At 39.3% G+C, this 27,554-nt stretch overlaps 1 protein-coding gene across 2 annotated transcripts; it reads left to right on the plus strand.

Moving 5' to 3' along the window:
* On the plus strand, positions 1-23,628 carry TMEM19 (transmembrane protein 19). 2 transcript variants are annotated; one of them, XM_036075673.2, is made up of 7 exons: positions 1-341; positions 698-736; positions 2,397-2,510; positions 16,721-16,858; positions 17,221-17,475; positions 18,530-18,739; positions 20,360-23,628. In XM_036075673.2, the coding sequence occupies exons 2-7, from the start codon at positions 709-711 to the stop codon at positions 20,521-20,523; spliced, it is 909 nt and encodes a 302-aa protein (XP_035931566.1). In that variant the 5' UTR covers positions 1-341; positions 698-708; the 3' UTR covers positions 20,524-23,628. The 2 variants fall into 2 exon arrangements, with proteins under 2 accessions (XP_035931566.1, XP_035931564.1); XM_036075671.2 differs by having other exon boundaries at positions 1-736.
* Positions 23,629-27,554: the final 3,926 nt, after the last annotated feature.

The raw sequence follows: 27,554 nt of genomic DNA on the forward strand, positions 1-27,554 counted from the left end.
CCGCGGCGCTTGCGCACAGTAAGCGAAGACGCGACTCGGTGCGCGGCTGAGCTCCGCGGGGCTTTGGCCCTGGCGAGCTGGACCTGAACTCTGGGGCGGCGCCAGTGGCTGTGGCGATGTGACCGCGCCCCACCGCGCAGGGCTCACCCTCGGAACTCACCCTGGTTCTGGCTGTGCACCCTGTCTCTTTGCAGCCGAGAGCCACTTCCCCACCTCTCCCACCACTCCCCCCCCCAACCGGCGTCAGCGCGTGTGCGTGTGGTGGAGGCGGAGCCCGCGGTCCCAGGACCGGCAATTGGCTGATTCCGCTTTCCTTTCGTCTTCCTGTCTGTGGAGCTCAGGTGTGAAGTGACCGCACGCATAGGACCTGGCGCTCAGAGGGACTGAGCTTTGCTTTTCCAGTGAGGTCTTAACCTCGCTCACGGGAGTTTGAGATCTCCATCAGCCGCAGTTTCGGAAGTAGTTGGGGTTTATGTTATTTTTTAGGTCGGTGGAAGATGTTGGCATTTATGTTGGCCTCTGCGCGAGTTTTTTGCTGGCAACTTAAATGACTTATTTTTCCTTAGAAACACTATTTTCCCCCTCGGGCTCATATCGTTATTTTCCATGACTGATCTTGACGACAATATTTGCAAAAAATATATAAAGATGATAACTAATATAGTTATATTGAGCCTGATCATTTGCATTTCTTTAGCTTTCTGGATTATGTCTATGACTGCAAGCACCTATTATGGTAAGTATGAATGTTCTGAGTTGTTTTTCTATAATCTGATTGGTGGAATTGAAAATTGTATCATTAATGAAATCCAAAACTTGTATCTTCTGAGTGGTTGTAAATTGTTGTGTTTACTTAACTTCCACAGCCTGAATTTAATTTACCAACATTAAAATATAAGCACTACTTTGTACATTTAAGAGCCTTTAAGAAACACCACCTCTGATAATACTGATTAAGCATATTTCAAAATACATTTTTATGTTGTGTGTAGTTATTACATCTATCTTCATGAGAAATTAGTGAAATGAAATACAATTTTGTAAAGCAATTGCAGTGATGCTTTTAGTAAGAATATTTGTAACTAATTTATCAGTTTTATGTATCCTGTAAAAACAGCAGTAAAAATAAAAGGTGGTGTAATGTTTCCATTTGGAGATTTGGAGGATTTGTCTGCTCTTTGGTCACTTCAAAAGAACAGACTTCCTTTAAAATCTGAAGCCTCACCGCATATACATAAGATACTCTGGACTCAGACCTTTACAGTTTTGAAGGCTCCCTAGAGCGTAAGTATGCCTTTACAGAAATTTCCTTGGTACTCCTATAAAAATGGAGTACTGTTCAGCTGAAAGAAAAGTGAAAAGTCGAGTGAGAAAGGGATTGCCATTTCAGACCTTCGCCTTTTGCAGAGACATGTGAATAATCCGAATGGGTGGTCTTCAGGTTCATTCATAATGATTCACAGTAGGGGATGAGGGTTTGAGGAGAAGAGGTATGAGAGAAGATTCTCATTTGTGCTGGTAATAACTATGACTTGAACTCAATGGAATAAACCAGGATTTGTAAACCAAAGTGCCCCTCTGGAACCAGGCACCTGATCTTTGCATCTTAAACAGTTGAGAAGATTTCATTTTCAGAAATAGAATTTTTGTTGAACATTTGGCCCGCTTTATCTTCCATTTTCCCATTTTTGATAGAAACATGGGCTCTAGCAATAGTTCACATTTTTCTTCACTATACTCACTTAGTCTTGGTGTCTAGGAGTCAGGAATGGTGGGAACTTTAAATGAGAAAGCTGACTTGTCTAAAGGGGGTGGCCTCTCGCCACTGTGGTCAATTCTGCCATGTGGGCCTGAGCATCCAGTTTTTAAAACAGTAGCCAGGGTTCTGGATTTTTATATGAAACCTCCTAATCTTTAAATATTGACTCCCAATGGTTTGAAACCATTATGCTAGCCAAACAAAAAGAAACATCTGTGAGGTGGATGCAACCTTTGGAAAAATCAGTTGCTAATTGTTGAATGGAGGTGTGTAGCCTGTAAGAATGTTACTTTAAAAAATAAATCTCTCTGAAAGGCAGAAAGAAGAAGAATTGGATCCTGCTAAGAAAATAGTTTGCTCTATACAATTCTTGAGATTTAATACGTGCCTCCTTTCCAAAACAATGGGGAACTAGAGTCATTTCAAATCTCCAAATATGTATGAAATATCAAAACTTGGACAGGACTTACTTGGTCATTCTCCAAAAGGACTGTCTCTCTGGAAATACACAAGTCTTAACATAGTTATTTTACTTTGGTGACTTCATCTCAGTTTCTCTACTTATGACAATATTTTAATCCAGAATGCAGTTATCAAAGCTTATAGCCAAGACTAACCTGTGAATTTAATTTTTTAGGTAATTTACAGCCTATTTCTCCTTGGCGTTGGCTGTTTTCTGTTGTTGTTCCTGTTTTGATCGTCTCTAATGGCTTTAAAAAGAAAAGTCTAGACCACAGTGGGGCTTTAGGAGGTATGTGTTTCTTTTAAAAGTTTATATAATAAGTGCTTGCTTATATAATTTAAACTCATGTTTTCTAAATTCTGAACATATGAGACTATAAATCCCATTATGTATTTTAGGTAATGATAGTTATTTATTGCTCAGCATTCCTATTCTGTCAAAATTTCAGATACTGACATACTCAGTGCAATGTACAAATTTAACTTTGTAATTGATACCAAGTAGATTAATAGGATAGATTTTTGAGTTCCTTGATTATTCTGCTCTTTTAGTTGTATTACCTGCTAGCAGAAACATTGGAGCACTCCTGCTAGATGTACAGTGGAGGAGCTGTTGGAAAGAATCACTCTTGGAAATTGTTATTAGTAGCCTCAAGCAAAGCAGTCCAAACTAAGTATCCTAGATTTATTTTTCAGAACTGGGTTAGGGATATGCCAAATTTTTGTTCTTTTAGGACATATTTATTGAGCACTTACCATATGCCACTCTTCTAGAAACTGGGGGTATGGCTGTGAACAAGAACAAGGTTTCAAGTTCTTATGGAACTTTCATTCTTTAGAACAATTAGATTACAAAATACATAAAACTTTATATAATGATAAAATTTATGAGAAAAATTAAGATAATAAAGTGTGTATGTTGGGGGTTGTGTGCATTCTTTTGTAGATAGGGTCAAGCATAACCCTTTTCTCTAAGGATGTAGTTTTGAACCAAGACCTGAAGAAGCCAGCAATGACAAGGTCTGAGAGAAGCAAGTTCCAAGCTGACAGAATAACATGGGTAAAGACCCTGACATATACCCTGGCTTATTCGGGTGTGAGAATAAGGCTCATTTGACTGGAAAATAGTAAAAAAAAAAAAAAAAAAAAAAGGAACATAGAAAATTAAAGAAATAGGCAAGGACCAGGTAATAAGGAGGCTTATGGGACACAGTAAAGATTTTTTTTTAAAGATTTTTTTATTTTAGCAGAGGGAGCATGTGCGTCTGAGCAAGAGCTCATGCGAGGGAGGGGCAGAGGAAGAGAGAGAATCCCAAGCAGATTCCCCACTGAGCACAGAGCTTGATGCAGGGCTCGATCCCAGGACTCTGGGATCATGACCTGAGCTGAAACCAATGCTCAACCGACTGAACCATCCAGGCTCCCCACAGTAAAGATTTTATTTCAAACTAGGTGGAATCTCCCTTGCCTCAAATCAAGGGGGTGATATGATCTGGTGTGACATTGGGACTTACATATACTGCCAGTGTTATAAGCCCCAAGACATGAGGATTCCCCCCCAAATACTACACATAGGATGAGATCACTACAGAATGATGATTATTTAAAACTGGCAGGTCTTTTTTTTTTTAAGATTTTATTTATTTATTTAGAGAGAGCATGCGTGTGGAGAAGGAGGGTCCGAGGGAGAGAGAGAACCTTTTTTTTTTAAAGATTTATTTATTTATTTATTTGACAAAGAGAGACACAGCGAGAGAGGGAACACAAGCAGGGGGAGTGGGAGAGGGAGAAGCAGGCTTCCCGCTGAGCAGGGAGCCCGATACAGAGCTGGATCCCAGGACTCTGGGATCATGACCTGAGCCGAAGGCAGATGCTTAATGACTGAGCCACCCAGGCACCCCAGAGAGAGAGAATCTTAAGTAGACTCTATGGTGAGTGCACAGAGCCCAACACAGGGATCCGTCTCACGACCCTGAAATCTTGACTTGAGCCTAAATCAAAAGTCGATCACTTAACTGACTGAGCCACCCAGATGCCCCTCCTAGAACCGGCAGGTGTTGAAGCCATCTACCCAACCTTCAAAATACTGCTGGTCATTAACCCTAATTTAGCACTGTAAACACACTCTGCTGCCACTGTATTCACATAGAGCAGAGGTTTCTCAAAGTTTTATAAACTAGAGCACACCTTCGTGGAGGCAAAATAGCATGATGAATAAAAGAGCAAGTGCTAGAATCAGGCAAGATGAGTTTGAATAATAGTTATGGCTTTGGGAGAGTCACTTAACCTCCCTGTGCCTCAGTTTTCTCTTTGGTGAAATGAGATTTTTATTTATTTATTTATTTATTTATTTTAATAAAGATTTTATTTATATGACAGAGAGAGACAGCGAGAGAGGGAACACAAGCAAGGGGAGTGGGAGAGGGAGAAGCAGGCTTCCTGCCAAGCAGGGAGCCCGATGTGGGGCTCGATCCCAGGACCCCAGGATCATGACCTGAGCTGAAGGCAGACGCTTAACAACTGAGCCACCCAGGTACCCCTGAAATGAGATTTTTAATATCCAACCTAAAGAAAGATATACAATGAAGTTATAACAGCTTAAACTTAATGGCATCTTCACTTGCAATAGTAAGCTCCAAGGCCTTGAGAAGAGCCCTAGCAGTGTGCTCTCAGGGTCCTATGGATTTGTAAATTTTACAAAGCTAAAAGATATTTTTGTATTTGTTTTTTTTTAATTTATAAGCTTCAGGCCCTACAAAACCTTGATCTACCTCTGATTTCATTCTTACAGGTTGCAGTAAGAATTAAATCAGATAATCACTATGAAGTTCTTAGCTCAGGAGTACCTGGGTGGCTCAGTGGGTTGAATGTCCGACTCCTGATTTCAGCTTAGGTCATAATCTCGAGGTTGTGGGATCGAGCCCTGAGTCAGGCTTCTCACGGAGTCTGCTTGTCCCTCTCCCTCTGCTCCTCCCCCCCACTCGGGTGTGCGCTTGCTCGCTCGCTCTCTCACAAATAAATAAATAAATAAATAAATATCTTAAAAAAAAAATTCTTAGTGCGTTGACATAGCCAACATTTATTGGGCGCCCATTATTATGCCCAGTTCTTAAGAATCCTGCTAATTTTCTTTCTTCATAATTGAGAAACATTGTTCAAGGACTTTTTTTCTTCTTTGGGGTAGTTGAGAATTGCAGTTAACTGACATATTGACATATTTATATTTTATCTTACCATATAATCAACATTAGGAATGGTTATGATTTATCTATTTAGCAAATGCTTATGTTGTGCATACCATGTACCAGGCACTGCTGTTGGCACTTTAGAAGTATTAACTCATTTATAGCAAATAATTTGAGCCCCCTCTGTTTGAATATAATCACACAGAGTTATGCTTTGTTAAAAATGTCCTTTCTCAGGTAGTCTTGCCTTGGTTTTTATTGTTCTTGATGTATAGAAAGAAGAGTCAAGTCCTTCTTGAAATCTGTCTTCCTCTGGTTTCCCTGTTGTATATTGCCCTGCTTCTCTTCCTTTTCTGATCTCTTATGTTTTTTTTAAAGATTTTATTTATTTATTTGAAAGAGAGTGAGCAAGAGAGAGAGAGTGTGCACGTGGGCACAAGCTGGGGGCAGAGGGAGAGGAGGAAGCAGACTCCCCGCTGAGCAAGGGAGCTCAATGTGGGGCTCAGTCCCAGGACTCCAGGATCCTGACCTGAGCCGAAGGCAGCCGCTTAACTGACTGAGCCACCCAGGCATCCCTCTACTTAGGTTTCTTTCCTGCTACCATTTCCTTTTCTGCCTTCTAGCCCTTGGGCCTCTACTCCTCTCCTACCTAGCTTGATTTAGATTTAGAAGGTATGTATTTGAATTCTAGGACTGCCACTTGGCTGTCTCTGTGAACTTTACCACATTACCTAACTCCTTGAAGCCTCAATTTTTTCATCTCTTATGAAATAGTTCCTTATGGCTTATTGGTGAGGCTCAGATGTACAAAATAATGTATGGAAAAAAAACAAAAAAAACAAAATAATGTATGGGACAGTACATTTTTTAAAGCTACAAAGCATTATATAAACATTCACTGTTAGTGATTTATTATCTGCTTTCAGCCATATTACAAATTTCCTGAAGACAGGGAGTGCATCATATGCTTCTGTGTCTCATGCTTTGAATATGTGCTTAGGAAATAATGTACACTGATTTTAAAACCTCTGTTCTTTTTTTTTTTTTTTAAAGATTTTATTTATTTTTCAACAGAGAGAGAGAGACAGCGAGAGAGGGAACACAAGCAGGGGGAGTGGGAGAGGGAGAAGCAGGCTTCCCGCTGAGCAGGGAGCCCGATGTGGGACTCGATCCCAGGACCCTGGGATCATGACCTGAGCCGAAGGCAGACGCTTAACGACTGAGCCACCCAGGCGCCCAAAACCTCTGTTCTTTTTCTAATCATTTCATTCCATGAATATTGGTATCTTTTGTTTAAAGGTTTTTTTTCCTTAAGGACAAAAAACTAATGCTAGTTCAAATTATACAGTACTTGGGAATACTGTCCTGGAGTATGACTACAAATCACTTAAACTCTCAGCGTTGTACTTTTCCTATATGTAAAACGAGAAGGAGTGATCTTATCTACAGCATTGACTTACCATGAAGAGTCATCCGTGTGAAAAGCTTAGCACAGTACCTGGCACACATAATAAGTATTTTATAAATGTTAGTTATTGTTACTGTTCTCCTTCCACTATTACTGTTCACAGTCCTAGGAATTTTAATGTGGTTTGCCATATCATGCCTTCAGGGTGCTTGGGATTGAGAAGAGTTTCAGAACTTCTTCAGGATCTGGGTGTTAAAAGAGTCCCCCATGACACAGGAACACATACCTCAGTGTTGATAGAAGAGGGGAGGGGTTGAGGCAGTGCTTAAGATGGACACAAGTGAAGGCGTCTGCTCTCTTTGATTTTTTGAGAGAGATTATTTGGGAGAGATTGAGAGAGAGATTATTTCTAGAATGAGGAGGATCACATGAGGGGATATATGGGAAAGTGACTATAAACTGTAAAGCACTGTGTAGAGGATTTGCTCCAAGGAGGTATTATATAGTCCAGTTGTTCATTGTGTTCCTTTGAACTTAGTATGGACAATCTGGTCATCAGATTTTTGACTTGACAAGTTATTTATTTTTTTTTAAAGATTTTATTTACTTACTTGTCAGAGGGAGAGAGCACAAGCAGAGGGAGAAGCAGGCTCCCTGCTGAGCAAGGAGCCCCATGTGGGACTTGATCCCAGAACCCTGGGATCACACCCTGAGCTGAAGGCAGACACTTAACTGAGCCACCAGGCATCCCTTGACTTGACAAGTTTAAATTTAATTTCACTTACCAAGACTATTCAGCTTAGTTGTTTCCTATTTTTTTTTCAATCATGCATTTAACAAATGTATAGTTAGGGTCTCCTATATGCCACGCACTGTTCTGGGCACTTAGAATTTAAATCCCATTGTCAGAGAGCTTACAGTTTTAGTCACGGGACACAGATGATAAAAGAGATGGGTTTGAGGCATTTAATTCCCAGAACTATATGCTGTAAGTGTAGTGGAAGTGCATGCAAATGGAGAATTTTCTAGAAAGGCCAGTGGTTGTGCTTCACGTAGTCTCACAAGAGTGGCCTTGCCTCTTTGGGTCACCATAGTTAGGTCTGGTGTTCAGTCTCTCTGAAATAGAAGCTTTGTTTTGTCAGGTACCCAGAGTTGATCAGACCTAAGAAAACCAGTTTATGGTGCTCATTGTCACATGGGACTGGTATATGAGTCAGAATGCCACTTTATTAATCTGATAAAATACAGACTAGTTGGGGTACCTAGCTGACTCAGTAGAGCATGTGACTCTTGATCTCAGGGTCATGAGTTCAAGTCCCCCACATTGGGCTCAGGGCTTACTTTATTTATTTTTATTTGTTTCTTTTTAAAGATTTTATTTATTTATTTGAGAGAGAGAGATCGAGCACAAGCAGGGGGAGCAGCAGGCGGGAGGGGGAGAAGCAGGCTTCCCCCTGAGCAAGGAGCCCAGTGCAGGGCTCAATCCCAGGACCCTGGGATCATGACCTGGGCCAAAGGCAGACACTTAACGGACTGAGCCACTCAGGCGTCAGGGCCTACTTTAAAAAAGGATAATAATGATAATAAAGTGTGTCTTTTAAAAATATCTACACAACTAGTCAATTGCAGACTGAAATACAAACATCACTGTTCAGGCATGCTCTGTTGTAGTCAGGCCATTTGAGAAGTCAGAGTATAACTAGAAAAATTTCTTTGGTGAGTACTAAGTCTGAGAAACAGTCGATATGATACCAGCAGGCCAGGTCTAGGATCCAGAGGGGGTCCCACAGGACTGGCCAACGGAGTCCCTGGCTGTGTGCAGGATAGAAATCCAACATGAGCCAGCAGGAAGGGAAAGCAGTGTTTATTGAAGATATATAGAGAGTGCAGATAGAGATAGTGTCTGGGAGACTCAGAAAGGAAAGGAGAGAGAGTCCCATCTTTGTTTGGGGTCTGGGGTTTTATTGAGGATTGTGGTTCGGTGTGTGTGCCCTCTTAGGCATTCAGGAATCAGTAAGAACAAAGACAAGGGCCCAGATGTTATTCCTTGGCATCCAGATGTTTAGTGCCAGTGGTCTGGAATATGCATGTGATAGCTTCCTCAGGTCATTCTCACCTGGTCCTTCCTTAGAAGTTATCTAGTCTAAAGGAATCATTAACTCCTTGTCCCTTACAAAGAGGACATGTAGTATTTGCATTATGAGGCATGTATAAAGTGGGGGCTCAGGTCCTAGCAAGAATAGAAGAAGGAAAAGGAGCAAAAGCAGAATTTTATGGAGTCCTTCAATTTCCCTATCTCAGATATTGCAGATACTTAGGTCAAAGGGTCCCATCCCTTGTACAGGATTCAACAAGTCTGCCAACTTCTGGTTCTTTGGCCTTTGTGTTCTGTATTTTGGGTTAATTGATTCCCACAGTCTTTCTGTAGGTAGATTACCTGTGATAGAATTTATTAGATTTGACTTTATTAAATTATAAAATTTTAGTCCTGCCTTTCCCTTTTCTGCCTCTCAGGGTTATAATACCCAGGTCACCTTAGTTGAAATTTTTGGTATAAGTCTACTCCTGCTATCAGAGATGTTTGTAGACAGTGTTGTTTTACTTCCCCATATGGCTCTGTTAAGTGCAGAATTTACGTATTTAAAATTCAGTAGGCAGTAATAATTCTTGAATCTTGAAGTGCTTTGAGAGCACCCTTTTGTTATGCATATCAACTCTTATCATTCACAATTAGAGATTCCAGAGGTGGTTTGGGGGAGATGTAATAGACAGGAACTGGAGACAGCAGTTACTGATTTAAGAGTTCAGACATAGCTAGGAGTTGCAAAAAATACCAGGATATGTTTAGACTACACAAAAGAAATCATTCTTTCAAAGTACATTGCCTTGAATTTATTTCCTCATTCTGAACCTGGCATCAATATGAACATTGATCACTTCATGTGGTTATTTTAAGGTGATTGAAGTAAAAAGGATGTAGATGATTTGTAGCATTTCAGTGTAGGGTGTTTTAGGGCCACCTTACTCTGAGTTTGTTTAAAGACAGTGGAACGGGGGCACCTGGGTGGCTCAGTCGTTAGGCGTCTGCCTTCGGCTCAGGTCATGCTCCCAGGGTCCTGGGATCGAGCCCCACATCCAGCTCCCTGCTCGGCGGGAGGCCTGCTTCTCCCTCTCCCTCTGCCTGCCGCTCCCCCTGCTTGTGCTCTCTCTCTGTCAAATAAATAAATAAAATCTTTAAAAAAAAATTATCTCATTTAACATTTCACAGCAAGCCAATGAGGAAGGAATTGTTGTTGTTATTATTTCACCAATAAGAAATTGAGGCTTATGCTTAGGTAACATTTAGTCAAAGTGAGGTAAAGAGAGGAGCCAAGGTTTGAACTCCAGACTGTTCAGTTCCAGAGCTGAAGCACTTTATTAGTACTTTACACAGCATTACCCTATTTCTTGCACTTTCAATTAAAATGTGCTAAACCTGAGTAAAATGCCAATATTTGAGTATCTCTGGATAGATCAGTCAGTAAATGTGTCACTAGTTGTGGTACCTGAATGTTGAACTAACCAATAGAAAGAGTTTCTTTCTTTCTTTTTTTTTTTTTTTTTAAGATTTTATTTATTTGTCAGAGAGAGAGAGCACAAGCAGGGAGAGCTGCAGGCAGAGAGAGAAGCAGACCCCCGCTGAGCAGGGAGCCCGATGCGGAACTCAATCCCAGGACCCTGGGATCATGACCTGAGCCGAAGGCAGATGCTTAACTGACTGAGCCACCCAGGCATCCAAACAGAAAGAGGTTTTACAGAAATAGAAACCTGGTCCCCTGTTCCATTATTTATTTATTTATTTATTTATTTATTTTTTAATTTTTTTTTTTTAAGATTTTTTTTTTTTTTATTTATTTGCGAGAGAGAGAATGAGAGACAGAGAGCATGAGAGGGAGGAGGGTCAGAGGGAGAAGCAGACTCCCCGCCGAGCAGGGAGCCCGATGCGGGACTCGATCCCGGGACTCCAGGATCATGACCTGAGCCGAAGGCAGTCGCTTAACCAATTGAGCCACCCAGGCGCCCCTGTTCCATTATTTAAGAAGATACTATTTAATACTTAACACCTGTTTAATATATGTTCTATTAATAATTTTGTCTAACGTGTTAACAAAAATCTTTATATAACAAAACTGAATATATTTATCTTAAGAGTTACAGAAAATGGAATTTGGTTTTGTTTTGTTTGTTTTAATTTTAACCAGGCTTCACTTTCAACACATGGCTTGAACTCACCTAGGATTAAGAGTTGCATGCTCTACCGACTGAGCCAGCCAGGTGCCCTGAGAATGGAAATTGTTAATGATAAAGTTAGTCAGGGATGGAAATACCTGTACTTAGAAATACAAGCAGGCAGCCTGGATAGGGCCACATAAGATAGCAGTGCCTTAGTGTGGTTATCACATTCTGGGAAACCAGTCCCCAGCCCTGCAGGGCCAGAGGTGGATTCTTTTCAGAACCCCTACCCCAAACTGGAAGTTTAGACTTAAAGCAGCCAAACTCGTAAGAGACTAATTAACAAAGAATGTAAATTTCTTGAGTGCCACTGACCCAAGTGCTCAATACCAGAGTTAGCACATTCTCTCCCCAAAAGGAGGACTATAAAATTATTATTTAAAACATGCTTATAAAGGGGTACCTGGGTGGCTCAGTCGGTTAAGTGTCTGCCTTCAGCTCAAGTCATGATTCTGGGGTCCTGGGGTCAGGCCCCCTGTCAGGCTCCCTGCTCTGGGGAGCCTGCTTCTCCCTCTCCCCTGCCCTTCCCCCTGCTTGTGCTCACTCTCCCTCTCTCTGTCAAATAAATAAATAAAATATTTTTTTTTAAAGTGCTTATAGGGGTGCCTGGCTGACCCAGTAGGTAGAGCATGTGACTCTTGCTCTTGGGGTTGTGAATTCAAGCCCCATGTTGGACGTAGAGCTTAACTTAAAAAAAAATGTGCTTATAAGTTGGAAAGAACACATAGAGAATGCTACCTTTTATGTAAAGAAGAAAGGAAGATAAGAAAACATTCATTTTGTATACTTTATAAAGAGAAACACAGGAATGACAAACTAAGAAACAATATTTACAAAGAATGGAGGGAGAGCAAAATATGAAGAGAGGGGCAAAGGGACCTGGGAGAAAGTGACCCTTCTCTGAGTATACCTTTTTTTCTAAGTTTGACTTTTTTTTTTTTAAAGATTTTATTTATTTATTTGAGAGTGAGAGAGAGCATGAGAGGGGAGAGGGTCAGAGGGAGAAGCAGACTCCCCACTGAGCAGGGAGCCCGATGTGGGACTCGATCCTGGGACTCCAGGATCATGACCTGAGCTGAAGGCAGTCGCTTAACCAACAGAGCCACCCAGGCGCCCTCTAAGTTTGACTTTTGAAAGCATGCTAGTGTTCTACATATTTAAGAAATAAAATAGTAAGGATGGGAAAAGGGAAAATCTAAAACTGAAAGCAAATTAAAACAAATGAACCCAATTGTATTATAAATCAATACTATAAGCACACTGGAGGGAAAAAAAGAAAACTTATGAACATAGCATTTAATTATATTCTTTCAGTCTTGGGTTAAGGGAAAGGGAGAATGGCAAACAAATCCTAAACTATTTTAGTGTGGTTCTAAAAGTTCTAGATGTGATAGGTGATTGAAAAAAATGAGTGAAATCATCATTGTTGTTTGAAGCCAGGTTCTTAACATGGAATGGGGAAAAGCAAGAGAAAACCTATAGAGATGGATTGTAATTGGAGTTATTGGTGTGATCTTGTGATTTCTAAAATACGTATATATATATACATGTATATATGCACATGTATATGCATGTGTGTATATTTGTATGCTCATATATATGTGTGTGTGTGTATTCACTTGCCCTGTCCACAAAAAGCAAATATACTCCAATAGCAATGAGCATACTGTGAGCCTAGATCTTGACCTTCAATATCCTTCCCCACTAAAATGAACCAAAGCTCCTCAGAGAAATAAATGACTGGTTCCAGGACTGGGGAAAACTAGGTTTGGGAAGAGCTTAGAGCATCTTGTTACACCAGAAAGAATGGAAGTGTGAAAAGGAAGAAAAAATATGGGGTTATGTCACATAAGAAGTGAGCTTATCTGTTTTGTCTGGTATTAATATAGCCACCTCTGCTCTCTTTTGGTTACTGTTTGCATGGAATATCTTTTTCAGTCCTTTTACTTTAAGCCCATTTGTGTCTTTAGATTTAAAGTGAGTTCTTTATAGACAGCATTGGACTATGTGTTTTTATTTTGACAATCTCTGTCTTTTGATTGGAGGGTTTCATCCCCTTACATTTACTTTAAGATTTTTTTAAAAGTAATCTCTGCACCCAACATGGGGCTTGAATTTACAACCCTGACAGGATGAGGAGTCACGTGTTCTACCAACTGAGCCAGCCAGGCACCCTTATTCCCTTAGAATTAAAGTAATTACTAAGGAGAAACAACTTATTTTTATCATTTTGCTATTTGTTTCTGTTTCTCTCATAGTTCTTTTGTTCCTCATTTCTTGTATTACTGTCTTCTTTTGTGTTTAATTAATTTTTTGTAGTGAAATGTTTGAATTCTTTTTTCATTTCCTTTTGTGTATATTTTGTAACTATTTTCTTTGTGGTTACCATAACAATTACATTTAACATCCTAAAGTTGTAACATTCTAATTGGAATTTTTGCCAGCATAACATCAATAACAAACTCTCTTAATTTTTCCTATACTTTTTTTTTTTAAGATTTTATTTTTTTATTTGAGAGAGAGAGAGAGAGACAGCACGAGTGGGAGGGGCAGAGGGAGAGGAAGAGAATCTCAAGCAGACTCCATGCTGAGTGTGGAGGCCAATGTGGGGCTCAATCCCAGGACCCTGAGATCATGACCTGAGCTGAAACCAAGAGTTGGATGCTTAACTGACTGCACCACCCAGGCGCCCCTCTCCTTTACTTTTGAAAAATAGTTTGGATATAAGCTTCTTGTTTGACAGGTTTTTTTCTTTTCTTTGCACACCTTGAGTATGTCAGCCCAATGCCTTCTGGCCTCTGGCCTTCTGGCCTCCAAAGTTTCTGATAAGAAATCTGTTGATAATCTTATTGAGGATCCCTCATATGTGATGAGTTGCTTACCTCTTTCTGTTTTCAAGATTGTCTTTGTCTTTGAACAGTTTGATTATAATGTGTCTCGATGTGGCTGTCTTTGAATTCATTCTACTTGGAGTTTACTAAGCTTCTTTCTTGCATGTTTATATGTATGTCTTTCATCAAACTTGGAAAGTTTAAAAAAAATAAAACTTGGGAAGGTTTCAGCCATTATTTCTTCAAATAATTTCTCTGCCCCCTTTTCCCTCTCTTTTCTCCTTCTGGGATTTCCCACATGTGTATGTTGTTCTCCTTGATAGTGTCCTGTATGTCCCTCAGGCTCTGTTCACTTTTCTTCATTCTTTTTTCTTTCTGTTTTTCAGACTGGATAATTTCCATTGCCTGTCTTCAAGTTCATTGATTCTTTCTTCTGCTTGCTCAAATGTGCCTTTGAATTTCTACTGACTTGTTTTCAACTCCAGTATTTCCTTTCAGTTTCTCTTTAGATTTCTGTCTCTTTATTAATATTTCCATATTGTTCTCTCGACTTTCTTCATGTCTTCTTTTAGTTCTCTGAGCATCTTTAAAACAGTTGTTTTGAAGTCTTTGCTTAGTAGGTCCACCATCTGGCCCTTCCAGTGACAGCCTCCGTTGATTTTTTTTTTCCTTTGAATGGGCCATACTTGTCTGTTTCTTCATATGCTTTGTGATATTTTTGTTGAGAACTGGACATTTAAATCTAATAACGTGGTAACTCTGGAAATCAGAATTTCCTCTGTCCCCAGGTTTTGCTCTTTTTTGTTTTATTTTGTCTTGTTTTTGACTGTTGCAGCTGTCTCTGTGTCAGGCATCAGCTTGAGGTGTAAACCTAAGATCTTCCCAGTCTTTTCTGAGCCCATACCTTTCCCTGGGTATGCACTAGGACTTTCTAATTTCCCCCATAAATGCAGTTTCTTTTGAATGTCCTAGTCTTTAATGTCTGGCTCTCCAAAGGAGGAAAAACAGAAAAATGAAGGGGCGTTGGTGTTGATCCTTTAAATCCTTTGGAAGTCCCTTCAGCCAGACAAGAAAGGGCTTGCAACAGTGGGGAGTGGCGTGTAACAATGGCTTCCAGCCTCTATGTCTATACCTCCATAATCAGAAGCCACAGTCGTTGATCACAATACAAATCCTGATATGTGGAAGACAAGTCCTTATTGCCCAACCTAGCTCCCATAAGCTGTGTGCAGGCTGAACCTACAGTTCCTGCCCTGCCTGCCCTGGGGCTGGGAGTGATAGATGGATAGCTGCTGCACTCTTAAGAACCGAAATTGACCAAAATTAACTGCAGTTTCCCTTCCAAGCCTTCCCTTGAAAGTTACAAGCCTTCAGTAGACTCCAGAGCTCCAAAATAGTTTTGTCAGACAGATTCTGCCAGTGCAATTGTCTAGGTGGGAAGACAGATTTCCTGGTGCTTCCTACTCTTTCATCTTCCCCAAATCCTGTTTCATTCATTTTTGTAGTATTAACTGACCATTGTGGTAATAGAAACAAGGATACTCTGCTACCTCAACCACCAATTTTACTCCTAAGAACATTTTCAAAATTTGTAACAAAGGCCTTTAAGGATTATCTGAGTCATTTGGGTGAGGGGTGGGGGGACATAGAGGGAGAGGGAAAGAATCCCAAGCAGGCTCCACGCCCAGAGCCTGACACCCAGGGCTCGATCTAACAACCCTAAGATCATGACCTGAGCCCAAATCAAGAGTCTGACACTTAACCAACTGAGCCACTCAGGTGCCCCTATCTGAGTAATTTAAAAAGCTAATTCCAGCAGATGTGCATTTTTCTCAATAGAATTACCTAGAGGGGAGCACATGGGTGGCTCAGTCAGTTGAGCATCCAACTCTTGATTTTGGTTCAGGTCATGATCTCAGAGTTGTGAGATCAAGCCCTGTGTCAGACTCCTCACGCAGCTGGGAATCTGCTTCTCTCCTTCACCCTCTCCCTCTGCCCCTCCCCCGGCTTGTACATGCAGTCATGCATGTGTGCACTCTTGTTTATTCTCCTGATTAGACTGTAGGTATTATAAGCCTTCCTTGAAATTGGTCACTCATGGAAAAATGAAGGATGTTCCCTCTCTTCTTTGCCCAAATAAAAGAAACAAAAAAAAGTCTAAAATTCTGAAATCACATTTATAGAAAGTATTCCATTTTTAATTCCACATAAAATCCAGGATTATTTTCCTAGATTTACATAGTAAAACATAGCTAAGAAACACTATCTCCATTTTCTCACATAGTTTATGAGGCTCAGCAAAAGAGCATGTGAAAGTTCTCTGAAAAGCATAAAAGCTAGCCTGCAGGTAGAAAAAAAAGATCCAGGCTATGAGAGGAAAATATAAAAATTAGAAGCTAGAAAGACTCTACAATCTTAACCTCCCTGGGAAGATCCACAGTTAATTTGGAAAGTAAGCTATCTATCCAAATGTTATATATAATATGCACTGTTTAATAATAAATAACTACTATTTAGTGTGTTCTACAATTTGATTATAAAAAGTATGTTTATAATAATAACGTATTCATATATTCATAGTTTGAAAGGAGGTCAAAATATGGTAAAAAATATATCTCAATTTAATCAAACCAACATTTAGTTTACTATTTGGTAATACCTGAACTGGTAAAAATGAAAATGTTTTAGAAATGTACATTTCAGGTTATAATGTAAAAAATAACTGAAAAAAATTCCATTCTTTTTTTCATAACATTAATGTATGGACTGAGTATAATTCTGTGTATGTATGTGTTTCTTTCAGGGCTTGTGGTTGGATTTATCCTAACCATTGCAAATTTCAGCTTTTTTACCTCTTTGCTGATGTTTTTCCTTTCTTCTTCAAAACTCACTAAATGGAAGGGAGAAATAAAGAAGCGTCTAGATTCAGAATACAAAGAAGGTAAAATGAATTATGTTTGACATCACTTATTTCATCCTAAGATACTATAAGCTTATAATCAGAACATGTTTAGACTGTTGAAACAGATAAATTTTGTATGAGAATAACTTTTAAGTAGTGGCCTAATTTAGTTTATCATTACTTCACCACAATAGTAACAGCAGATTTTTAGAAGCATTAAAATCTATCATTAATTATTTTAAAACAATACAGAATGTAGGCAAAGGTACCATCTGACTTTTAGTCATTTTTAAAATTGTAGTCATTTTTCTTTCCTTAAACTTTAAGTTCCTGTAACTGCATGATTTTCCTTCTGAGGAGAAAGCATTTCTTGTCCCTTTTATCTACTTGTTTGTTTGTAGGCGGGCATAGGAATTGGGTTCAGGTGTTCTGTAATGGAGCTGTGCCCACAGAGCTGGCCCTGCTGTACATGATAGAAAATGGCCCCGGCGAAATCCCAATAGATTTTTCCAAGCAGTACACTGCTTCCTGGATGTGTTTGTCTCTTCTGGCTGCACTGGCCTGCTCTGCTGGAGACACGTGGGCTTCAGAAGTTGGCCCCATTCTGAGTAAAAGCCCACCAAGGCTAATAACAACCTGGGAAAAAGTTCCAGTTGGTGAGTCTTTGTTTAACTTTCTTTAAAAAAAATTAAAAAAAAAAAAAAATGAAATGAACCAAAAAAATCTGACTTAACTGCGTTTCTTACTTAAGAGCCTTTTAAGAATTTTAGTTAGTCTCCTTAACTGGAAAATTGCTGTCGGCTATTAAATTGATGATAAGAAGTAATATTTGCAGGAAATGTTAGCAAGTCCTAGATAAACAGTACAGAAACAGAGACATATCAGGAGAGGAAAAGGAAGAGAATGATAAGAGTGTTTCTTGAGGACCTATTATGTGGTTAGTGCTTTAACATAGATCTCAGTTCCCTGTTACCATTATCAACAACTACTACTAACAATACATTTTTGTCTTTGTCATCACCTACCCTTCCCTTCTTATTCCTTTCTCCTCCTTGTCTTCCCCCCACTTCCTCCTCCTTCTTTTTCTTCCTCATGTCCTTTTCATTTTTTCTCATCATTATTGTCATTATCCTTAATACCCTTAATATTCCTGTGAATTGGTTCTTTTATTATTTCCACCTTACTAACAAGGAAATTAAGAGAAGTTAAGTAACTTAACTACAGTCACGTAACTTAGAAATGACAGAACTGGGGCGCCTGGATGGCTCAGTCATTAAGCGTCTGCCTTTGGCTCAGGTCATGATCCCAGGGTTCTGGGATCGAGCCCCGCATCAGGCTCCTTGCTTGGCGGAGAGCCTGCTTCTCCCTCTTCCACTCCCCCTGCTTGTGTTCCCTCTCTAGCTGTCTCTCTCTCTAATAAATAAATAAAATCTTAAAAAAAAAAGAAGAAGAAATGGCAGAACTAAGATTGAAACCAGGCAGTTTGGCTCCATTGAACCATTCCCCTGCATTGCTTAGCATGTCATGAGTTAATGAGGAGAAAAGACTCCTTTTTAACTAGACCTATGGTCTTTGGATTGTATGAAAGAGAACCTTTTCTTTGAATTAGTCTTGATAAGATGGGTACCAAATTTTTTTTTTTGCTTTCCTTGATTTTATGTGTGTTTGTTGATTGTTAACCAGATTATTTTATCTGTGTTTTTTCTTCAGGAACCAATGGGGGGGTCACAATGGTGGGCCTTGCCTCCAGTCTACTTGGTGGTACCTTTGTGGGCATCACGTACTTCCTCACACAGTTGGTTTTTGTTAATGATTTAGACATTTCTGCTCCCCAGTGGCCAATTATTGCATTTGGGGGTCTGGCTGGATTACTGGGATCAGTTGTAGACTCATATTTAGGAGCTACAATGCAATTTACTGGTAAGAACATCACTTTATTATTGCAACTTATTGGTGTATTAAATGGGAAAGAAATGTGGGGGAGAAAAACATGGCAATGAAAACAATCCCAAAGACAGAGGAAATCAAGAGGCCAGGAATGACAGACAGTCTTTTCTACAATTTTGATTTAAAAAAATTTTTTTTTTTAGGGCGCCTGGGTGGCTCAGTTGGTTAAGCGACTGCCTTCGGCTCAGGTCATGATCCTGGAGTCCCGGGATCGAGTCCCGCATCGGGCTCCCTGCTCGGCAGGGAGTCTGCTTCTCCCTCTCCCACTCCCCGCTCTTGTGCTCTCTCTCTCTCTCTCTCACTCTCTCTCTCAAATAAATAAAAAAAAAAAAATTGGTTTCCAAGAAAAAAAAAAAAAAAAATTTTTTTTTGTTAAATTAATTGAAAGAGAACTAGTCCCACAGAGCAATGAGTAGAAGCTGTGTGGGGAGGAAACATAGTGATAGTGCAGGATAGTGATAGTGCAAGAAACAGATGCTTTTGCTTTGGGGACTTCACCTAATCCCAGGGAAAGCAGAACATTTGGGATCAGATCATTTTAATGCTGCACCTTCCATCTGTTTTCCAAGTCCATTCGAGAGAGAATTATTGTACTATGTACACATATGACCTATTTTTCTACTGTGACATAATGCTTTCTGTCCCCACTGAATTTTTAGCCCCACTCAAGATATATGGGAGTTGGTTTTCCCCAGAATTTTCTATGCTTTGCTTCTGAGGCTCTCTTGTCATTTCAGTGTACTAACATATTCTGTTAGGTGTGTATTTCCTCCACATTCTGACCAACATGTTTTCTCCTTTGACTCATACAGTTAAGAGGCTGGGAGTTTGGGGAGTTTCCTTGTGTACAGTCCTTCCAGTTCTCTTCATGTGCCAAGATACTATTCTTGCCCTCCTGCTTTGCTCCCCACCTATCACAATGTTTGTTCTCTCAGATGCATTTATCTAAATACTAAGGAGGAAGCAGTCTGATTTTAGTTCAAGCTAAAGGTCACTAACTCTACACACACACACACACACACACACTCTCTCTCTCTCTCTCCCCCTCCCTTCCTGTGTTTTTGGGTTTTTTTGTTTGTTTAGGAACCTAGGTTTTATTCTACACTGGGCTCTAACTGGGGAAGTTTCTGATCACATTGAGTGGGCTGAAAAAATTAATGTAGGCTGTGGGAAAGATTAATTCCTTCGGTAAATTCTTTGTGTGCCTCCTTTGTGGTGGCACCATGCTGGGTCCTGGGTTTCCATTGCAGAGGCTGAAGACATGATCCCTATTCTCAGAGACCTCACAGGTTGGTCTTGGAGGCCTAATCTTGTAGTTTCATGCTCTCTCTGCTGTTAATGTTCTTCCTTCTTCCTGTGAAGGAACTCCAGCAGTGTTGAGAGAACAGTATTGAGGTGTACTAAAACTCACATTTCAAAAAAATCCTTAGTAATCAAGGGTTCCATATCTCTCACCGTATAATTATCCACTGAAGGTAATTTATAAGTGGTTGAGACTCTTTCAAAGATTGTATTCTTTGGAGGAGAAAAGCTAATTTGTTTTAAATCAAGTCATTTGGATCTTTCACCTCACTTGCTTCTTTTCCACTACAGGTTTAGATGAAAGCACTGGCATGGTGGTCAACAGCCCGGCGAATGAGGTGAAGTACATAGCAGGAAAACCGATTCTTGATAACAACGCAGTGAATCTGTTTTCTTCTGTCGTCATTGCCCTCTTACTTCCAACTGCTGCTTGGGGTTTTTGGCCCAGGGAGTGAACTTTTTTCATTTACAAAGGTTGAAACTGCAGTAAATTTAGCTAATTTTGCAATTCCAAATTTCATCCTAAGAAGAATCATTGTAATGGGCAAAGAGGAAATACCAGCTCTTCCCATATTCATTGTGATGAAATTCCACATTTTTCCTCTAACTCCCTTGTAACAGCTAACGTCTTTGTAGTGAAAGATAAGTGTACATAGAATTTATTCGTATTTTTCTTCTGCTGAATAGAGCTTCGTGAGCAATGAAGCTATACTATCCCTAAATATTGCTGTATGTTGGACTAAAAGTGTAATACCACTTGTGCCAGTTACCGAAATTTTAGTTTTGGGTGGTTTAAACTGATGTGTGTGGAAGCCTGAATAAGTGTAGTCCTCACTTCTTCCATTACTTGCCATTTCCACTTGTGAAAAGTATGGAGTATGGTTCTTAGTGAGCTACTCCACATGTGTTCTTCCTTCCTCAGGGTTAGTAATGAAAAAAAAACTAAATGTCTTTTTCATATGACCATTAGAATGCATGAAAAAAATTATTTTTAAGTAAAAACAGATTTATCTTCTATCGAAAAAATGTGCACCTTACTTATATTTCAGTTGATTTTTGAGCAGAAATTATCTTGAATTTAATATTTTTTAATGTATTTTCTAGCTTTCTTTGAAATTTGTGTAGGAATCTGTTACTTTGGCACCCTGAACACTTCGTCACTGGAAAACTATTGTAATTATTTTTTTATTTGCTACCTAGAATTCATTGGAAGATGCTATGATTTCCTATTCTGTGCTTAACTTATGCTCTCCTGTACAATATAGAATCAACTAAAATGAATTCTACTTTTGTGTTTGTTCTTCAGTGTTATTTATTGTATGCTAAAGGAGTTTGATATGGTATGGATTATTTTGCTGAAAGTATTTAAAAATATTTCTCATGTGATTTCCATACATTCCCCCCCTTCTTTTGAATTTAAATTTAAATTGAAGAGAGATTCCATGAATAAGCCACCATTATTAGAGTGGATAAAGCTTAGACTTCTTTACTTGTGACTACTACAGTGATAATTGAGAACTGAGTTGATTCTGGAAGAAAGAAAAAAAAAAAAACAGTTGACACCCTTAATCCTTAATCCAAGCAACAGAGGGAGTCTCTATCATTAGTTTTCACCTTTGGGTATGCATTGGAATCACCTGAGCATCTTTTAAAAGAAATACTTGTGTCTGGGCTTCACTTCCAAGGATTCCAATTTACCTGTTCTGGGGTAGAGCCTGGGTATTAGGACTTTTTAAGAGCTCTTGCAGCACGTGAGAATTATATAGGGCATTTTTTGGTTTTTCAGGATTTTTTTTTTTTAAGTAATCTCTACACCGAGCATGGGGCTCAAATTTACAACCCCAAGATCAAGAGTTGCATGCTCTACATGCCAGCCAGGTGTAGAGCATTTTTAAAAACACGTGCCAAGGCCCCTGTCTAGACCAAGTAAATCAGAATATCTGAAGGTGAGGCTCATGCATAGGTTATTTATAGAAAGCTCTCTAGGAGATCTAACTTTAAACAGGTTGAGAACTAAGTCAGAATGTCCTAAAGCACTATACATAAAAGAAGCTTCAAAAGAGTGGGACTTTTCATTTTATGCAGACAACTATTAGTAGCAGTGCTGTATGCTGTCTTTATGCAGTAATAGTTTCTAGTAATTATACTGTCTTATAGCTACATCACTTACCAGATCATTTCTGTGTCAGTTTTTGATGCAGCCTGTTTATTCCTATAGCTGTTCCAACGTGCCTTTTCTCTTTTCCTGGTGACCCATCCTCATGACATACCATGGAATAAAAATATAAAAATCTTTGGGTTTGATAGTATCACCGTATCATTAACAGGTTAGGGAAATACTGCTTGACAAGCCTTTATTTGAAAAGCTAGGGCTAGTTGTTTTAAAATCAAAATTTTCAGATTTTAGAAAACTAATAGAGTACTTATATTTTACTCAAACTCTCAAAAGAGTCTTAAGATAGCAACCATTCTCAAATACACTAATATTTGTATGGTGAATGTATGAATAGCACCACTAAGTGTGGTAACTGAAGATTATAAAGAGCCTCAGGTCAGGTAAGTTTTGTCAGCAAATTTAGGAAGAAACTTTGTTTTCAGAGCCTTTTTTGGATATGAGAATTATAGATAAGGAATTGTGGCTCTTTTTGCTTTAATCTTAGCTGTATTTTATTATAACATCCTTTGTAATTGGATATTTAACTAGCTCAATCTATTCTTCCTCTTTACTGAGTGAACAATTTATTTTAAAAACACTTTCACAGAATTCCACCTAACAGTATAATAAAACAGTATGTTCTGCCTACCTAGGCAACCTAAGGGTGTACATACCATTTCTTAAAACACTTAGGCAGTAGAGGAGAGGAAGGTGTATGTGGCTCAAGGCTTTTGAAGCTTTTGAAAGAGATCTGAAGACTTAAAGGAAGTGGCATTTGAGGACTCATCAAATGGAGGTACCAGGAGAACAATGAATTGATACAATTGGTCATTCCATTCTTAGTTTTTCTCATTACTTGGGTTATGTATGCCTCAGCCAAGGTGCATATATCTCTTTCTTGTTTCTAACTCCTATATATGTAGGATGCTGCCTTCAGAAATGCCAACCCCATCCCAATTAAAGACCTAGTATAGAGAAAAATCATGCAAGGTGAGGTATCATAAACTTTGCCTTAATGCCTGTAGTATTAACAGATGCTCCCTGTTATACACAGTGGGTATATTGGAGCCCAATCATCTGATGTCCCTGGTGTTTCATCTGCTGTTCTGAAGTCATCACAATGAGAAAAAAAGTGCTGTAGCCATCAAATTTCAGGTGAATTGTACATGCTTTAAAGATGAAAACACAATTATGCAGTTAAATGATTTAATCTCCTAATGGAGTATCTGTTTCTGTAATTCCAAATGGTCCTGAATATTTTAAAAATATATAGATGTTCAATATATGTTTGTTAAATTAAGTTGTTTGACTGTAATCAGTGTTTCCTTTAAGAGTCACTGAAAGTTGATAATCAGAACATTTTTCTGGAGGAAAATCAAAAATAAAACCAGTCTGGCTACCTGAATTTCTGAGGACTGTGATGATTCCAACATTTCTCAATCATGTGATGTGCTCTTAATTGTTTGGGAACTAATGAGTCAGGAAATGAGAGTAAGGGCAAGGCTCCTAAAATTGTTTTCTCTGCCAAGACTAGACATGTTAACTCTCATTCATCACCCCTTTCAAAATTTATTTTATGCATGTGGCAACTCTTTTTATGTTTGGGTTTTTTTGTTTTTGTTTTTGCATTTCTTTTTTATTTTTTTAAGGCATCTCTACTCCCACTGTTGGGCTTGAACTCACGACCCCAAGATCAAGAGTTGCATGCTCCACCGACTGAGCCAACCATGTGCCCCAGATTTATTTTCTTTTTTAATTAATATTTGATTACTTATGTAACACACTGAATCTATTCTTTTAATTTTTTAAAGATTTTTTTTATTTTTATTTGAGAGAGAAAAAGATTGAGAGAGTGTGAGCGCACACAAGTGGGGGGAGGGGCAGAGGAAGAGGGAGAAGCGGACTCCCTGCTCAGTGAGGAGCCAGACACGGGCTCAATCCCAGGACCCGGGGATCATGACCTGAGCCAAAATCAGACACTTAACCAAGTGAGCCACCCAGGTGCCCCTATGCTGAATCTATTCTTTTTAAAATATTAGAATATTAGAGATAAAGCCAAAATATCCTTTTGCCTCCACAACTCAATAAACCAAACCTTCTACCTTCCCCAAAATAACTACTGTTAGAAATTTGAGATATTTTCTACACGATAATTGTTTTGAGTATATTTTCAAATCTTTTTTTTTTTTAAGATTTTATTTATTTGCCAGAGAGAGAGAGCGTGCACAAGCAGGGGTAGCGGCCAGCAGAGGGAGAAACAGACTCCTGATGAGCAGGGAGCCAGACGTGGGACTTGATCCCAGGACGCTGGGATCATGACCTGAGCTGAAGGCAGATACTCAACCGACTGAGCCACCCAGGCGTCTCTGTTTTGGGTGTATTTTAACACACATTCTTTTTAATCAATGAAACTTTGTTATAATTAATACCATTTTGCTGCTTTAAGTTGGATGCCTACATTCAAGAAAAATCTATTAAGGAAAAAAGGTTAGAATATACCAAAATATTAATGTGTTCTTTCTAAAATTTCTACAATCCAAATGTGTTTCTTCTACCAATCAAGAAAATACTCAAAATAATCTCTGGAAATTACCCCTCTTCCCCATCTACCCATCCCCATCATTGTTTTAAATGGTATTCCTTATTAACTATCTTATTAGCAATCAATTAAAAGAATAAAATGGGGGCACCTGGGTGGCTCAGTAGGTTAAGTGTTTGCCTTCAGCTCAGGTCATGATCCCAGGGTTCTGGGATTGAGTCCTCATCAGGCTCCCTGCTCAGTGGGGAGCCTGCTTCTCCCTCTCCATTTGTCCCTCCCCCTGCTTGTGTGTGCTCGCTCGCTCTCTCTCTCAAGTAAATGAATAAAATAACTTTTTTTTGAGATTCCCAATCGTGAAGCCTGAGGCAGCAGTGTAATCCAGTCATTAAAGGCTTTAACTGTATGGGCCCGTGGGTGGCTCAGTAGGTTAAGGGTCTGCCTTCGGCTCAGGTCATGATCCCAGGGTCTTGGGATCGAGCCCTACGTCTGGCTCTCTGCTCAGAACGGAGCCTGCTTCTCCTTCTCCCTCTGCCTGTCACTCCTCCTGTCTTGCTCTCAAATAAATAAAATCTTAAAAAATAAAATGGGAGTTGAGTATAATATAATGAAAAGTAACTGGATACTCAAAGCAATACTTTAATACCTTCACTTTTGGATTGTTGCAAAAATTAATATAAGTATCACATATCTCTGTACCTGTGTGGTATATTTTGAGTGTGATTTTTTTTTTTTTTTGCAAATTTTTCAAATTCTGATCTTAGCTGTTTGCATTTGGAATTATACATGGCAAACACCTTTGACAAAATTCTCAACACGTTGTCGTGGAGTTCTAGAACAAAGAACCTTAAGGAATAGTCTCAGCTCATTGCTCAGAACTGAAGCTAAAAACTATGTATACCATCTCATATGAGTGAGTGTTTTGTTTTCTAACATGAATGCCTCCCTACCTTTGCATACACTGTCCTTTCTGCCTGAATTCCTTCCCCTCTCTTCCCTTATTGATACTTCAAACACTGGCTTAGTGGGACTTCCTCCAAGAATCTTCTCAGGCTGAATTAGGTATCCCCATACACATTCCACACTTTAACTACAGCAGTTACCACACAGCATTTATTGATTCAGCATATTAATACTTAACCTTTTTCTTCAAACTACTGGTCTCCGCATTGCTAAGAACTATGTACGTGTTCTTAGAAATGCACATGTAGAAAAGGCTCTAAACATTTCTTTGGGACTAAATACAGTTTTTAAGTCCATTTGTGGAGCTAGAATAATAATAGGGATTCTATTATTTTCTCTTAATCTCATTAGGCTACAATCAATGTTTTAAATAGCGATACCACATAGGATTAGGGGCACCTGGGTGGCTCAGGTGGTTAAGCATCTGACTCTTGATTTCGGCTCAGGTCATGATCTCAGGGTCCTGGGGTTGAACCCTGTGTCAGGGTCCCCCCTCAGTGGGGAGTCTGCTTATCTTCCTCTCCCTTTGCCCCTCCCCCTGCTTGCATGCTCTCTCTCTCTCTCTCTCTCAAATAAATACATCTTTAAAAAAATAAAAATAAAAAAAAATAACTAAGTGGTGGTACCATATAGGATTACCAGAGAATAAACTCATTGGAACTGGATGTGGTAGATAAAGGTCCCCATATTTCTGTTGTGATCATCTGTGTAATGTTGCATGTAATAACTCAATTATAATTATAATGAAATTTGATCCTAAAGTTGATCTTTATAATGGACTAATATATTATTGAACAAGATTAATTCCTCAATTTTTTCCATAAAGTGGGGCACTAAATTGTGTCCAAACACTAACCATTCTCAAGTGTGTTTCCTCAGTGATTGATTAACAAGCAGCTTCTCTTTCAGTTACAACCTGTACCCTGGAATATATTGAAATATATTTTGAAATAACCGTTTTTTTCCTCAATTTTAAAGTAATATATTCTTTACATAAAATTTTAAAAAATAAGAAAAAGGTGTAGAAGGGAAAAAAGATTTCATAATCCTGCTCAAAGACAGGATTATTATTTTAGTATATTTAGTATTTTAGGAAGGAAAGAAAATATCTAAATCCTTTTGTGTGTCCTGGTGCAAAAGAAACCATGATTGTTGAGGGGGTCTGGTCCCAGGCATAACATTCTGTTTTGTTTCTCACTATTTGATGTCCTGTCTCACACCTGAGCAGTGAAATAGTGTGATAGAGATTAAGGGGCACCTGCATGGCTTAGTCGATTAAGCGTCTGCCTTGAGCTCAGGTCATGATCCTGGGGTCCTGGGATTGAGCCCCACGGTGGGCTCCCAGCTCAGTGGAGAGTCTGCTTCTCCCCCTCCCTCTGCTGCTCCCCCTGCTTGTGCTCTCTCTTTCTCTGTCAAATAAATAAATAAAATCTTTAAAAAAAAAAAAGAGGGTTTAATCTTGAGGTAAGGAAGCCTGAGTTTTAGCTTCCAGTCACCCAAAAACATTCATTTGGTGCTCCTATGCTTTAGGCACTGTGTTCTGAAGTTGGTGAATCAAAGATGAATAAGACAAGGACCATGCACTTCTTTTTTTTTTTTAAGATTTTATTTATTTGACAGAGAGAGAGAGACAGTGAGAGAGGGAACACAAGCAGGGGGAGTGGGAGAGGGAGAAGCAGGCTTCCTGCGGAGCAGGGAGCCCGATGCGGGGCTCGATCCCAGGACCCTGGGACCATGACCTGAGCCGAAGGCAGATGCTTAACGACTGAGCCACCCAAGGCGCCCAAGGACCATGCACTTCTGATAAATGTGGGGGAGACAAATGTGTGTAA

Source organism: Halichoerus grypus, chromosome 6 (genome assembly GCF_964656455.1).
Source record: "Halichoerus grypus chromosome 6, mHalGry1.hap1.1, whole genome shotgun sequence".
Lineage (NCBI taxonomy): Eukaryota > Metazoa > Chordata > Mammalia > Carnivora > Phocidae > Halichoerus > Halichoerus grypus.

Excerpts from the sequence above, each read along its gene's own strand:
- TMEM19 (XM_036075671.2), top strand. The coding sequence starts at position 607 with ATGACTGATCTTGACGACAATATTTGCAAAAAATATATAAAGATGATA. Across the intron at positions 2,511-16,720 it reads CCACAGTGGGGCTTTAGGAG|GGCTTGTGGTTGGATTTATC; the intron begins GTATGTGTTTCT and ends TGTTTCTTTCAG. Across the intron at positions 18,740-20,359 it reads AGCTACAATGCAATTTACTG|GTTTAGATGAAAGCACTGGC; the intron begins GTAAGAACATCA and ends TTTCCACTACAG.